The following is a 16,744-nucleotide window of genomic DNA, read 5'->3' as shown; positions in this document are numbered from 1 at the left end:
TGCTGCAGACATCAGTAGTTTATTGTATGTTTAGTCCAAACACATTCAAAATGGAAACTCAAAGAATACTTTCCACCTGAAACAAACTAGATTCTACTAGTATATAATGCTTAACACATTACAGCAATAAAGATGGTAATCCATTGTCTTCTATACCTACTAAAGCCAAGATGGTAAAGCCCAATTTGGTTGCAATAGTCTTGAGGATAGAATATTACCATCAAAAATAAAACAGCAAATAACAGTAATAGATGAATAATTTTACTGTTTCACTGAAAAGGGGACAAAACATTAAAAGTCCACAGTACTGCAGGTGAACAATCACCACGTAAACCTCTCCACATGATGGTTTATTCATGGTATGTAAAGACTGAAGCTGAATAGCTTAATTTTTTTTTTTATTACACTTAACATTTGTCATTACTTTTGGTGCCAGAACAGGGCAATATTGGATTTGAAATTTTATATATATAAAATGAGAAAGAGTAGAGGGAAAATACTCTAAAAAAAGAGAACACTGTCAGTAAACCACTTATTTAAAAGCAGTTTGAATAAAGACTTCAAACCTTGAAAGTAATTTTCTGCTAAGAACTTCAAGTACTATACCTAGCAACACAAAATAAAAAATGTTTAAAATGGGGGGGGGAATCCTTAACCTTCCCCCTACCCCCCCCCAACCAATGGAAACTATGAGAAATCTGTGCCCCCCAAAATACATGCAATAGTGCAAGACTTTTCCCTCAAACATGGAAGACCTAAGTCAGGGGAGAGAGTGAGTTTAAAAAAAAAAAAAAAAGACAAGACATATTTTACTCATATTGCCCAGTACATGAAAAACAAAATACGTGCATTATTTGCTAGTTTACTAGATAGCAACCAGTTGCATAATTTAGAACCAATTTGTTACTATGTCAAGTGCATTTTTTGTTTTTACTAAAATCAAATGGAGAAGTCTTCCATGTTAACAAGCAGCTTTAAGTGGTCACACTTATTTACCCCACTCCTAACTTAAAACATCAGAAAACTGGTATGTACTAAATGCTCCAAGCATTATCCTTTGCCATACTTGCAGTTTACTGGAATTTGCTATAAAGACAGACAATTATCCAGCAGCTACAAACTTTGCCCACAGAACTGTTCAAAGATTCATGAAAAAATAAAAGATGCCGTCCCAGACCTAAAATTCAGAGCCACGCGGGTGCTGACATCAAGAATTGTGCAAAATGAATGACAGTTCCCTGCACCCCTCCCCCCCCAAATAGAAAATGCAAACACTTCAGAGCTGCTGTTCCTTTTTCTGAAAATTGCAGTATCCTCACTTCAGATTTACTTGCCTTTTATGGAAATCTGCTTTTAAAATGTCACTAAAAATGTACATCAAGTTGATTGACTTTTCAAAGCACCTCTCAAGTGATTTCGCTTCTACATTTACATTCAGTTTAGAGAAAAGTCAACTAAGGACTTATTCAAATAACTGACTTTCTCATTGACCCTCTCCCTCCCAAACACACAAGACTCCCTCCCACAAAGAACACAAAGTTGTTAACTGAATAACAAGGTAAAATAATATGCTAAGTCAACTTTACTGATTTTAAAGATACTGCAATTTTTACACACTTCAATGATTTTTCAACATTTTGCAGCTGTTTGGCTTTGCAGCACAGCAATTCATACACTATACTGTACAAAATTACCAGCAAGACTGGAATGATGTATTAATAGAAGGCACCATCATGCTTATTACATTACCAGAGAACAAAAATACAGTAAAGACAATTTTCACTGTACACAGCTTAAAGAAAGGAAAAGGGGGAGGAGGAGTGTGTTGAGCAGCCAGCCATCCCTGTACTGAATGAAGAGGGGCAGGTAGAAAAATCTTAGATATGGAGCTACTAAAGCTGGTCTAATACTCAAGACCATAGCATTTGAAGTTCTGAATTGTGTTATTTAGTTCATAACTAAATTATTTCCTTCTGGAATAAACTTGTAGTCTTGTTAAGGTTTGTGTGTACACACGCTGGTCACAGCAAGCAGATAAAATGCCCTCATCATTTCACAAACTATTCTCTACTTGGAAAAGATGATTTTTTCCCTGTTGCCTCCTGTTGCAGATGTCAATGTTAATAAGGAGTTCAGAATACCCATTAGTGCGTTTTGATGAGTGCATAACAAGTTTCTGTTGGTTTGTATTTTTGGGGGGAGTCAAGAAAAAGGCAAGATTCTCCAATTGCACAAATTGCACTATTTGTGTTTCCAATATTAATAGGCAGAAACAGTAACACTTAAACAACATGTGCAGCAGTGGATTTTTTTTTGACTCAAACGACCTGAATTCAGTTGGGCATGTCCTTTTTAAGTTCATTTTGTTGTAGAGGTTTAAGATATCGTTATTTCTCAGTCCTTAATTCTCCAAGTCTAGATTTATAAATTAACAGTGTGAATCCTGTTGTGAAATTGGGGAAATAATGTCCACCTCAATTTAACTGATAACCAAAAGATGCTTTTCACATCAAAGAAATGATCAAAAAGGCTGTGTCACATTCCAAAGCCAAAAAAAAATTAACAAGAATGCAAACACGATGAATAATGTACCACTGCCAAAACTTTGCCAACAGTGGAGCTTCAGCGGCGCTGTCCTGTAAAGCGGCCTTCCATTTGCCCGGTTCCTCTTCCAGAGCCAAGTTTCTGTGCCATGCCGCCTCTTGGAGGAGGTCCTCTTCCATCGCGGTCACGCATCATACCACCACCCACTATTCCACGTGGACCTCCAGGACCTCGATCATTGCGCCTAATATCCCTGCGATCATCACCACCACCTCTGGTTTCCCGCTCTCTTGCAGCTCTTGTTTTTTTCTCTTCCACATTTAAACGGACTTCCCCTCGAAACATAATTGGCTTTAAAAGGGGAGAAAAACATGTACATGTGCAGGTTAGACAGTAATAGTAATGCATTTCTTTTCACAGGTAAATAAGAAAATCCTAAGAAATAAAAAAAACTTTTGTGAAATTCTTAATATATCTTTTCCAAGTTTCTTCACCAGAACCAATTTTAAAATGACCCACACCTCAGACTTTAAAGCTACTAATATTTATTCTTTGCATAAATACCATTTCATAACAAACTATTTTTAGCTTTACTGTTAAATATCAAGATTTTCCATGGTTTTAAAATGCACCACATATTACATACAACAGGATTAAAGTCTTGAACTATATATGCCCTTTAAATCACTTACTTTTGCAATTAAGATTCTCTGAACTGGTTCAGAGTCATCAAAAACCACAAAACCAAAATTTGGAAGCTTTCCCCCAACACCCTTGGTATTGATGCGAAGTTCCACAACGTTTCCAAAACCTGTGAAAATATACATTACACCAAGGGTTAAATACTTCAACAGAATATTTGGTGGCTTTTACTGTTCTGAATGAATAACCTTAATGTCCTTGATCACGTGAAAAAGAAGTTGTAAGGGGTTACACCCAATGACAACTAAGGTACGTTCACTCATGTAGGCCATGCGCCTAAGATACCTGGTTGCTGGTTTCATCATTCTTCTGCATCTTTATTAGTCCTTTTGTAAAGAAAGTTACCTACACAGTTTTAGGAAGACAATATATTTATTTTCTCCTATTCCTGTCTTGTATTTGCCTTATAAATAAGTCCCATGTCTAAATTTAAGACTGCTTCTTCCAGCTGTTTCTCCTAACCTCTACTGAACCAGGCCAAGTTAACCCTAGGCATAGTCACAGGGAAAGATCTGATATTCTGCTCACTTCTGAACAATTAGGGTGAGATTGGTGGCTGGAGAAATACACAATAGAGAGAAGGCAAAAGAAAAATTTTCTGGTTATATTATGAAAAAAGTTCTATACACCTCCTGCCTAATTTTAAAATGTTGCAAAAATAAACCACTTACTCATGAAGAATTCCTTCAATTCATTTTCATCAATATCATGTGGCAAGTTACCAACAAAAAGCTGATGACTGTCTGGATAGCGAATTATTCTACGGTTCTCAGATTCATTCTGTTCAATATCTCCTCTACCTGAAAATAGGAAGAGAACAGACATTAAAGTTTGCAACTTCATGCAAAATTCAGTTCTAAACAATGACTATATAAAAATCATTTAATTCCTATTTTAGTTTAACAAGATAGTGAACTCCCTTGAAAAGATGTGGATGTGCATAACACTAAACTTTAAGTGAGGGTACTTGACTGGATTATTAAAGTCTCTTCTTCTAGGTCTATAATGGCTTGATTATATGAAAGTTATTAGTAGTACAGATATTTCTCCTTAACTAAATCTTTGTCATCACCCAGGAACCAAGTAGATCTGGTCTATTTGGATTCTCTCAATAATACAGGGAACACAGTGAGGCATATAAGACAGGAATCACACAAGAAAAAGTTGTGAAATACCTTCTCAGAATTTAAGGGTCTCAATTCAAAATCATAAACCCAATCAATGGCAAAGTTACAGCAGCTCCCAGTGACTTCTGGCTCAAGAGCACTCATTTATTTTTAGAAAAATTACATATTCTAAATAGCACACTATTTCCCACCTTCTCCCCACCCCCAAAGCAAACTTACAGAATTCAAATAGAGGTTTACACACATTCGCTAACAATGTAAATAAGTAGAAAAATCACGACAACTTAATACCTAAGACAATGAAAATAAGATGAAATCAGAATGTGCTTACTGTTAATCTGTGAAAAGAGTACTAAGTATGAGAGTTAAGATTACTGGCAGGTTTGTTTGAATTCTTAGAACCAATGATGATAACCAAAGTAATCTGCCTCAAAGCCTACTACATCTTCCACATATATGCCTCTATGGCATGCCAACCAATACACTCCCTTCGAAGTTGGCTATTCTGCCAAAGACTGTATTTCAGTAGGTTATTTGAATATTTACTCAATCTGTTAGTATAATATTTACTCAATTTATACGAAGGATCTGTGTATAAATCACATTATAATTGTAAAGTTGTCTTTTTAAAATTTTAAGTGCTAAATGCTAAGAGCTATAAAAGGCGGCTGACACACCTGGTCTTGGTCCTCTAGGTGGAAAACCAGGTCGCTCTCTGGGTCGTTGTTCACGCACACGAGGAGGCTGAGACTGTACTTCCGGTTTAGCTTCAACTCTCGGCTAAAATATAAGGAAAAGCACACAATATAAAGAAACATTCCACAAAAGAAATATTAAAGCAACCATCAACAAGTCATGAGCAGGCGCAATGGTAATTTTAGAATGTTTTTAACAGTGTCCTATGCATGTGAAAAATAACTTTTTGTAATATTCTGTACCAATCTAGGACTGTAGGGTAGGTTTTATTTACCCACTCAAAGCTGTATAATTCAGAATAAGCTGCTTTTTTAATAATCACATTTTAAAAATAGTTATATTCACCACGAGACGGCATATGATACTGTTACAAAAATCACAAAAATGCAAGATGAGCAACTCCATGTAAATACATAAACAAAATTAAAGCCATCTTTATCTTAGACAAGAATACATGGCACATAATTCCTAATATCTCAATTACTACTCTTCAAATGTAACAATGATCAGCAACATCTTCTAAGACCCCCACTCCATAAATCTTAAAATCAATACTATGGTAGTTCAAAGTATACAATGTATTAGCTTATTCTAGCACCTAAAAATGCTACCTTTAAGATTGTTTAAATGCGTATAAAAATATGATAGGAACTTGTAAGAACTAGTAAATAGCATCTCAAACACAGAAATACTTTAGCTCCCTAGTATTCTTCCTTACAGGAAAGATATGCATTTATTTATGTATAGATCCCAACAATTTTCTTTAACTGTGTTCTAGGAGAGATGTTAGGGAGATAATAGGACACTTTGATGCCTTCCAAGAGCTTCTGCTAATTGTTGAATTAAACACATATAAGTAAAGTAAATGCTTTTAAAGTAAAATAAAATTTCACAACTGCTATTACCTTTTCCTTAATATAATGGCATTTTCAGTATTCTCCAACCTCTTCAGGCCTTCTATTGCCCAAATATTTATAGTCCAAGAGATAAAATATATGAAAACCTTCAAAGCATGCTAAAAACCCTGCAGGATATGGAGAACACATGCCCCAAATAAAAAAGATAGGAATTTCAGTCCTGTCTTTATGGGTAATCATCTCTGAAGACTTCAGTCCAAGCAGTGACTCAAACTCCTTAATCATTTTAAATGTAATTAGAATATTAAAAATTTGCAAGGACAAATTTTGATATAACTGAGTTTAAAGAATTCTTTCAAAAATGAGTTTACTGTAAATGACTTCAGCCACTGTAAAAAAAAAAAATGTAGTAATTTCTGTTCTAAAAGTTTTTAACAAGTTTGCCTCTCCCTCAAATCCTGTTTTTCCCGTCAAATTCCCATTTCCATCAAGACAAAATTGTTCCCCATATTCTAGAATTTTGCAATGAAAAGCTCTAAAACCCTTTCCAGTTTTTTCATTTTAATATATTTATACCTACTTATAAGGACCATATCTTATTTATTTCCACACCACCCAAAAGAGCCATGCACAGCGCCATTAGATGTAGATACTCAGTAACTAATGGTTCAATCTTTAATTAAATTACATATATAGCTCCCTGACTCAAACATGTAATAGAATATTCTATGCCTGACAAAAGAACCTAAGTGACAGCTTGTAGACTATTGCTATCTATCTTTATTTGGAGTTTAAACTATATAATAATCTGATCCAAAATATGATGGCTGAAAAAAAGGAGTTATTTAGAAATTTCAATTAAGGGGGCCTAAAAGTACACCTAACTTGAGAATGAATATGAAACAGCATTAAAAAATAAACTCTATGTTTGCTTAATGAAGCTAGTATATTACTGGAAATTCATAAAAATAGCAAAATGTACCTTTAATTCAAAAATTTTGAGGAAAACACCTGGATTTTCATTCAATCCAAATGTTACCAATAAAAGAACTTGAGAAGCCTGGCTGACATATTTAAATTCCCACTCCAGGTAGCAAAAAAAATTCTTTTTCCTTATCCCATAAAGATTTAAAAACAGATCAATTTCCAACATCTTACAAATAATTCATACACCATTAATGTAGGAACCTGACTTTCAGTAGATATTTGATAATGCCAGAAATAAAAATAGGACTAAAGTTAACAACGTTCTCTTTCAATAAATGACTACTATATCTAAACTAAGCCAGCTGTTTCCTAAGGATTCTTCAGACCTAATTTTATGAGTAAAACTAGTCATTCTAAACAAATAAAAGATGGCCAATATAGCATATACATAGGGCCTTTAACTAATACTAGGTAACCAAAAAGTGTGCACATAAAATTCCACAAATGAAGATATACCACAGATATGAAATAAAAATGGAATCATCAAATCAGGTCCAAAAAAGCATATACAAACCACAACTAATAAACAAGTATTTCAATAAAACATCAACTAGTTAACTTCTAGACAAAACCGTTTTACCAAAAAATGTACCTACTTCAAAATTAATGCCCACCAATTACCCTAGAATTAATTTAATTCTCCTTTACCAACAATCTACTATGCTAAAAGTATAAGGAAATGAATACTACATCAAAGTAACAATAAAATCGAAGGGTTATTAAATCACATGGAAATATCATGAATCTGTTCTAAATAAAAGCCTAAAGAGATCAGAAAGTTTGAGCATTTACATTTTAAATGTTTAAAAGTTTGGTTTAATAAGGGGGATATGTTGAGAAATATAATCTAGTTACCTTATAAACTGAAAATTAACTCAGAAATTACTCAAAACATCAAAAACAACAAAAAACTACAGTCATAAGAACAGTTCCTTTCCTGGGCAAGCAGCTAGGATTGAATATAATTCAGGAGTGCCTTAAATAGAGTAGTACTATCCTTCTTTGATGTAAATGCAGACACATTCCCTTCCAGCAAGGGACATTTATTAAAAATATGTCTGTAGGTTTATATGAGCCACATACAGATTCTGGTGTTGAACTGCATGAATTTAAAGCCCAGCCCTACTACTGTCTGACCTTAGGTGAGTTACTTAACCTCACTGTAGGCCTCAATTTTCCTATACGTAAAACCACCTTCACAGGGTGGTTGTGAAGATTAAACGAGAATGACTATAAAGGGCCTAGTACAGTGTCTGGCATCTATGAAGGGCATAATAAACATTGTTATTCCAACTTATAATTACCAGGAAGTTAAAAAAATATATATACCTAACTCTATAAAATGAAGTAACAATCCAAATCTATATCACCAAAGGATTTCAAAGGAAAAGCCAGAAGTCACTTAAGAGACCATCAGACAGGTTCAAAAGCACAAGCAATACCAGCTGAACTAATTTCATTTAAGATGAAACAAAATTCTGATCTGCGATCTAAAGTAACCACTCAACATTTCCTGAATATCTAATTGAAAATAAAAGGTATCATGGGGCCATGGATTCTACTATTTTGTGGCTAATTATAATGTGTACCAACAACAGAAAGACTTTAATAATTAACTACCCTTGATACCTCAAGGTTTGTGTAAAGCATACAAACTAACAATTTTATGTGCACTAACCATTTTAAATGTTAAAGTTTTCTAATGGAATGAAATTTGATTCAAAATGTAGGGAAAGGAATTGGACACCTTTTAATTATGCCTATAAACTTAAAACATTGTAGGTAGCCAGTGTCTTATTCCCACATTTTCGAAAGCTCTGAAATGTGTAAGATGACAAACAGACAAAAAGCAGAATACTTGAATGATCAGTTAAGGTGAACACTACAGTCATAAGTTGGTACAGGCTTCAATTAAATGATAACAATCAAAATACAGACTGAGATTAGGCAGTGTCTGTTAAAAATGTTTTGTGTTTTTTTTTTATTAAAAAAAAAACAACAGTGATTCTTTATAATGTCACACTACTTTCTGCCTTTCCAAATTTCTTCCCATGGGTTGAATTAAAAACTGTTTTTATTCTTTTTGGTAAATAAAATTTTAACTTTTGTAAAAGGAACAATTTTAAGAAGCCTTTTAAATGACAATAGTATATACTGATAAAACCAACTTAATCTGTATTTCACACACCCAAACCCCAAATACCACCTATATAGATGATGAATGGAGATTTGCCATTTAAAGTGGGTGCACTGACATTTAATACAATTTTTTTTTTGTATATTTAATCCATAATTTCTGATTGATTCATTTAAAAAGGTATAAAAAAGATAAGCAATTGGCAATGTAACAAGGATACAATCCAATGTGTTCACAGATTGGTTACCTGTGAGACTGGTGCTTTAACATGGGGTGGAATTCCAGAGGAAGAAACAGTACCACTAGGAGGCAGGTTTTTACTGGTCACTGAAGCCCAGGAGAAAGCCTGCAGGAAATGCAACAGACCTAGACTACTAATCATGGAAAACCACCAACATTCCTACAGGGAAACTTCCAAATAAATTTTTTCTTATCATTTCTAAACTATTTGCTCTATATTGGAGGACTCCTAAAGAAAGGCACACACACACATGCCAGTCTATGTGCCAGCTTTCAAAATCTCATTATGCAAGATTAATAATGACTATGTTTTGTCTGAACTACTACGTAAAACTACAATCAAGTTCCTACATAGATGAGCAAGTGGCAAACAAAACCACTAACAGCTACACATGCTAGAAAACTCTGAACCTAACAGAACCAATTTCTTTCCCCTTTTGGAGGAACACAGGGTGTGTGATGGTGTTGAGGGAAAAGGGGAAGCATAGGAAAGAAAAGAGTACTAGCTGGAAACTTTAACAGACATTCACAAATTTAACAAGGAATCCCTCTCCTCTCTCTACCCAAATATACTTTAATCATCTACTTTCCAGAAAGATAAAAGAAGTTTTAGGTAGCCTTAATGATACACTATGTCATCTTTCCGAGGTAGTTTAATTGCTGTAGTAAGGAAACTGTTCCCATTAAAACCAGAAATAGCAGATATATCTTTTCTTTGAATAATAGACCAACTTGTGTAAGTTGGGAAATCTTATGACTCCTAAGGTTAACTTTATATTTGTATTTGCACCTGTACTTAAAGAAATTAATATAAAATGGAAGAGCAACTGATAGCTTATACATAGACCTGAGTAATTACATGTACTTAAACACTGCATACAGACAACGGTTATCTTAAATTGTAAATTTCCCTCATTTCACTTAGGGGGATTCTTTGGGGGCAAAAAAACAAAATTTCCTCAGAATAAAAAAATCCACAGCTTCTTTCATATACATAAAAAAAGCAGAGTTTACTATATTAAACAATTCAACATAATTAATAGCACCAAATAACACAAGTGCGATGTTACAGGTCTAACAAGTTTCCTTTGATCTAACCTTTGGTGGTTCTTGTGGCAGAGAAACAGGTTCTGCAGGAGGAGGAGAAGTAGACTTCTCCTCTAATTCTTCTAAGTTCTTCTCCTCCACTTGAGGTTTCAGCTCTTCAGTCTTTGTTTCAGATTCTGGCTCAGGTTCCGGTTCATGAGAAGATTCTTCCAAAGGCTCCTCTATGCCATTACTACAATAAAATATTTTGTTCACTTTTCAATGAGTGAAACAAGCAGGTGAAAAAAGATAAAATTTCCCTCCAATCCAATGGGCATAACTGCCAATAAGCTGGTTCTATAATTATAAGGAGTTCTGAAGCAACAGTCCAAAAGAACTAAAAGGCAGAAAGGACTAATACTCATAAAGCAGCATTTCCTTAACCTCACCTTTTAAAAACAGTGTACTATTGAATTGCTTTAGTGTTAACTAGAGTTCTCATCTTGTATAGAAATAAAATACAATGCTCACTCTCCATGCTCCCCTAAAGAGTCTGCATTATCAGTAATCATGGTTTTGGGCCACATTATATTCAACTTTTAGATCATATTAGCTTGATAGGTCACTATCATAAAAGTCTACTTCCAACTGTAATTTTTAGAAATAAAAATCATCTTGCAACTAGATTATAGTTCAAACCAATTTAACTTTGCAAACGCTATTCTTACGTCACAGGGTGAGCTTCATAGTAACCACTGTTGGCATTTTCTTGCACAGGTTCAGGAGATGGTTGCCTTTCTTCTTGTTCTTCTTCTACTTCATCTTCTGATTCTGACAACACATAATAGATCGCACCTCTTTTTAAGAGGCTTAACATAACAATTTATAAATGTTTTCAAAATGTTTAAGGAAGTGAAAAATCATTGGCAGATTTTTACAAGGGCATTCAATTGCAATATTCTGTTACTCATTCTCTCAACTGAAGTGCAAGGAAGACGAACTTCAATATTTATTGTACGCTATTTTGAAAAAAAAAAAAAAACTAATACAAAAGGTGGGAAATAAATGATATTAAAGCCATGATTCAGTTTCCCTAACATCGATTCAAGAAAACAGTAATGACAAAGAAAAGGAAATAAATCAGTGTGTATTAGTGGAGGATCAATTAAATAATGATGGTCTAGCCATAAATGGATAGAAAACTAAGTGAAAAAAAATAAAAAAAATTAAAAAAGCAATCCTGGAGCCAGCATTTTTTATGAAATAAGGGTTGGTAAATATAGGATCAATAAACTAAAAAAAAGCACCAAATTCTTGGTTATCTAAAGAGGTTATCTAAACAGGGCAGGTGAATGTGGCTCAAGCTGTTGAGTGCCTGATTCTCACATCGGAGGCCTTGGGTTTGGTTCCTGGTACCTCCTAAAATCAAACACAAACAAAAAAACCAACTCAGGGGAGCGGATGTAGCTGAGAGGTTGAGCACTGGCTTCCCACAAGAGGTCCCAGGTTCAGTGCCCAGTCCCAGTACCTTAAAAGTAAATAAATAAATAAAATAAAGATGATGAGATTTATGGCAACTTTTTCCTTTCAGTTACTTGATTTCTGTAATGTCTTATTTTTTTGCATAATTTTATATAACGAACATCTATTTCTTTATAAGAAAAAATAAAAAGGGAAAAAAGAGAAAAGTTTAACTCAATGAAGCAATAAATTATTTTAAGTTTCATATTGTTCATGCCCTTAAGAGTACTGACAGAACCTTTCAAACTTGAAAGCAACCTCACCTTCATCAAGTTCAGGTTCAGAATCACCAAACACTTCATCTTCATACCGAAACATATCATTGTGAACGTAAAACTTATTTGGAACAGATCCCTACAGGAAAACAATATCCATATATTCCATAAACACCTATGAATTTGGCATTACATAATGAAATTTACATGGCATATACAATTTTAACACTACAGATATAATGTAGACTCAGTATAATTTTCCGAAGTTGCACATGCCATGATGTTAATATAAAGTAAACTAAGAAAGATCACTCAAAGGAGACTGTAAAACTCAATAAATGGCTACTCAATATTTACAAGACCAAAACCAATTGATAAACATTTTCATTTTGTTAAGGTCTGTACTATTTCTCTAAACAATCATCCATTTACATATTTATACCAGTATCAAATTTTTATTTCCAAATAGTCAAGGTGCACACGTGCATACAAATTACAGCAACAGATCCAACATAAATTGCTCAGAAATTCCAAGATGCAAATCTAAGCAATTTTTTCAATACTTCAACTGACAGCAGCCAAATAAAATTACATAAATTAAAACAAAGTGAAATGAAAACTTACTTCAGGAGCCAGAACAAAGGTTTGCATAAACTTCCGCTCTGGCTGTCCACTGTTAGACAGCAAACCCATGACCTGGACAACTACTCCATCACTCAAGGTTGCATGAGCATCCACATGACGAATTTTTGTATGACATTCACTGAAGTTCAGAGATAACACTTTGTGATGTATATCCTTTATAAGGAGAAGGTGGAGGAAAAAAACTCTTGTAATACTGCATTACCAACACAACAGATCCCCAATGATTTCCTCATAACTTTAGATTGTTACTTTCTGCCTCATGTAACCCATTCCACTATCCTTCTATTTCATCCTATGCAATGCATCACCATCAGACTGATGCTCATAAGGAAACCACCATTTTCAGTTCTCTAGGCTTTATACAGCTTTTTCCTACTTTTCTATAATTAAAATTTAGTCACTATCACAAACTGTTGATTGCTCCTTGACTTCACATCTAATTTCATTTCTTTATGTTTGCTGATGTCATTTTTCTATTTTCAATTTCCCCGTTTGGTAAGGCCATATCCTATATATTTTAGTCAAGCTGGAGTCCCATATCCTCTATGCAATCTTTCTTCCCCCTAAATTATAAAGAGCGTATACCTTTTTTTTTTTAGGCTAGAGCATATACTTTTGTGCATTCCCGTAACATAAGGTTTAGTCCACATTTTAATAAACTTAATACATTGTCTCAACTGTTTCACTTATGAAATCAAAGAGAAAAAGCACCTCATTCTCTTTTGAATCACTTCATAGTACTGTTTGACACAAAAATGAATAAGAACTCAAAGCACATTTTGACTGTTTTTGAAACATAAATTCCAGTTACAACTAATCATATTCAAGTTGAAATGGATGAGCAGAAGGCTATTTTTCAAATCTCTCTCTTTTTTTAAAAATTTATTTATTTCTCTCCCCTTCCCTCCCCCCCCCCCCCCCACCCTGGTTGTCTGCTCTGTGTGTCTATGTGCTGCGTCTTCTTTGTCTGTTTCTGTTGTTGTCAGTGGCACAGGAATCTGGGTTTTTGTTGTGTCATCTTGTTGTGTCAGCTCTCCGTGTGTGCAGCGCCATTCCTGGGCAGGCTGCACTTTCTTTCGTGCTGAGCGGCTCTCGTTACGGGGTACACTCCTTGCGTGTGGGGCTGCCCTACACAAGGGACACCCCTGCGTGGCAGGGCACTCCTTGCACGCATCAGCACTGCGCATGGGCCAGCTGCACACGGGTCAAGGAGGCCCGGGGTTTGAACCGCGGACCTCCCATGTGGTAGATGGATGCCCTAACCACTGGGCCAAGTCCGCTGCCTCAAATCTCTATCTTAATACAGAAACCTATTTAAAATACATGTAAAATCTATACTTACATTTTGGCCATAAACAGCTTCCTGGGGCTTTCCACTAGCATCTACTCCACCATGAACATAGGAAGAATTTCTGCCATAAAATCTGTAAAACGATTTATAACTAATGATTAACAATGAATTGACAAAAGTCTAAAAGGCAACAGCATTCATGTGTCAAACAGATGTAGGTTCCAGTGCTAGCTCTGTCATTAACTGGTTCTGTAATCTTAAGTTACCTTACACCTTGAAATTCAGTTTCTTTGGTTATAAAGCAGTAAGCACTCCATAAGGCTGCTGTAAGGATTAAATGGAATAATGCACACAGAATGCTCTAGTTTATGGGACACTAAGTAGACATTTAATCATTAGCTAGTCTCACCTAATTCTTAGCACATCTATTGTTAAATGGAAGAATTAGTAGTACTCATACTTGTATCAATACTAACACTGTAGTAACTGACTAATTTTTTTCTTTTGATACAAAATCTATCTAGATTTCTTCGGGAATTAAATTTTCTGTTTAACAGTCTGTTCAGACTTCCAAATGATTGCTAATTCTAGAGGTTTAGGATAAAATGGCTAAATTAGATTAAAAATAATTGAAATAACTCAGAGACCAAGGAAAAAAATCTGTATTACTTCAGCATCAAATTTCTCAATAATATATTTTTTAAACTTTTTTTTTCTCTTCCCCCCCAATTGTCTGCTCTCTGTGTCCATTTGCTGCGCATTCTTCTGTGACTGCTCTTTTATCAGTGGTACCAGGAATCTGTGTTTCTTTTTGTTGCATCATCTTGTTGTGTCAGCTCTCTGTGTGCAGCGCCATTCTTGGGCAGGCTGCACTTTCTTTCGCGCTGGGCAGCTCTCCTTACGGGGCGCACTCCTTGTGCGTGGGTTCCCCTGCGTGGCACGGCACTCCTTGTGTGCCTCAGCACTGAGCATGGGCCAGCTCCACACGGGTCAAGGAGGCCCAGGGTTTGAACCGCGGACCTCCCATGTGGTAGGCGGATGCCCTATCCACTGCGCCAAATCCCCTTCCCTCAATAATATTTTATGCTGTTTTTTTAAAAAAACATGTTACTGATTTATCCTCTCCCCCTCACTGTTTGTGGTAGCTGTGTGCTCTCTGTGTCTGCTCCTCTTCTCTTTAGGAGGTACTGGGAACTAAACCCAAGACCTTCCATGTGGAAGAGAGGTACTCAATCACCTGAGCCACCTTGGCTCCCTGATTTGTTGTGTCTCTCATTGTCTTTCCTCTTTGGTTCTCTTTTGTTGCATCAGTTCGCGTGTGCCTGCCTTCTCCTGAGATACCAGGAAACAAACCCGGGACACCTTACCTGTGGTAGGTGGGAACCCCAAATGCTTGAGCCACATTTGCTTCCCCTTTATGCTCTTCTTAAGTAAATATTATATAGTGTTTGTCACATTATCTAAAGCAATGAGAATTACTCTTTCTAAATTAATCAAACTTTAACTCAAAAGTTATTTTTCATAAAGAGTTCTTGGTTGTATTATAATAAAACTTGCAAGCGTTTGCTTTACACAAAGATTTTCAGCACATTACATCTATTGATTTGTTTAACCCTCCTAACTCATGAAAAAGGAGCTATTATTATCCTTATTTAACAATAAGCAAAATGAGGTTCAGAAGAGGTTAAAATAACCCACTTAAAAAGTCTCACCAACTACCAAGTGGTGGATAGAAGACACAAAACCAGTCTGGTTCAATAGTCCATGATTTTAACCAATACTCTATCAGAATATTTTAAAGTTTATGTACTTTCTCTTATATACTTTGGCAAGCACTTCAGCTGACATCATTTTCTGGAGGACAACCTGGCAATACACATGTATGTATGTGTGCATGTGTGCCTTGGAAATGATACCTTTGATGCAACAATTTCACTTCTAAATACATTCTAAGAAGTAACTAAAATGGTGCACAACAATGTATGTTTAAGGATATTCAACACAGTGTTGTTTACAAACAAGTGAAAATTACAAGTACCCCAAACTTCATAAATGATAACAGTTTCAGACAATGTGCTATTTAATATAAACTGGCTAAACAAACTATTATAAAACAAAATTCTGTGCTATTATTTAAAATGGTACCATTTTAATTTTTTGTAACTACAAAAATATTTGTTCCTTGTAAAAATAAATATTCCAGTGTAGCATGGTTGGACTCTAGAGTCAGAACTGGGCCTGAATAATGCCTATGGCTAGCTCATTTACTTACTAGTTATCCTGGATAAATTGCTAATCTCCCTGTGCCTCACCGATCTCATATATAAAGTAACAAAATACAATTCACCTTGTAAGATTGTCATAAGGACTACATAAGATAATATATGTATGTAGAGTGCTTAGAAATAGAGCCTAGTAAATAGTAAACATAAAAACGTATCCTGGAACAAGGCAGGGAACGTATGTTTTATATTATAGAACATTTTACAATATATAATTTTGAATGTCTAGCATATTTATAAGGATGACCCATAGATAAAAAAGAATGTAAGTTCTCTTAACAGCATTTCCCACACAAAATAGCAATGATATAGTTAACCTTGACTGACTTGACCAGTGTGTTCTACAATAAATATTTACGAAGCCTAATCTTTGTAAGTCACTTATTTTCTACTTGCTAAAATATAACCAAAAGAACAACTAACAAATACCACTTTTAAAAGTAGATTATAAATCAATTTCATTCCTATCTCTGG

At 34.9% G+C, this 16,744-nt stretch overlaps 1 protein-coding gene across 14 annotated transcripts in view; it reads right to left on the bottom strand.

Moving 5' to 3' along the window:
- The window catches only part of G3BP2 (G3BP stress granule assembly factor 2), a 97,306-nt gene continuing 80,562 nt past the window's right edge, over positions 1–16,744 (bottom strand). For 7 of the 14 annotated variants that reach the window (XM_058296846.1, XM_058296855.1, XM_058296858.1 and 4 more), the window contains 10 exons: positions 14,040–14,121; positions 12,677–12,850; positions 12,101–12,191; positions 11,045–11,147; positions 10,389–10,569; positions 9,298–9,396; positions 5,051–5,153; positions 3,918–4,046; positions 3,237–3,355; positions 1–2,895 (listed from right to left, as the gene is read on the bottom strand). In XM_058296846.1, the coding sequence (XP_058152829.1) occupies positions 2,623–2,895; positions 3,237–3,355; positions 3,918–4,046; positions 5,051–5,153; positions 9,298–9,396; positions 10,389–10,569; positions 11,045–11,147; positions 12,101–12,191; positions 12,677–12,850; positions 14,040–14,121 (1,354 nt within the window). In that variant the 3' untranslated portion in view covers positions 1–2,622. The remainder of the gene's footprint in view (positions 2,896–3,236; positions 3,356–3,917; positions 4,047–5,050; positions 5,154–9,297; positions 9,397–10,388; positions 10,570–11,044; positions 11,148–12,100; positions 12,192–12,676; positions 12,851–14,039; positions 14,122–16,744) is intronic. The other 7 variants (XM_058296885.1, XM_058296882.1, XM_058296863.2 and 4 more) reach the window with 1 other exon arrangement.

The sequence above is a fragment of the Dasypus novemcinctus genome, chromosome 1 (genome assembly GCF_030445035.2).
Source record: "Dasypus novemcinctus isolate mDasNov1 chromosome 1, mDasNov1.1.hap2, whole genome shotgun sequence".
Lineage (NCBI taxonomy): Eukaryota > Metazoa > Chordata > Mammalia > Cingulata > Dasypodidae > Dasypus > Dasypus novemcinctus.
Note: the sequence above shows the minus strand (reverse complement) of the source record. Positions and strands in the feature narration are given on the sequence as shown.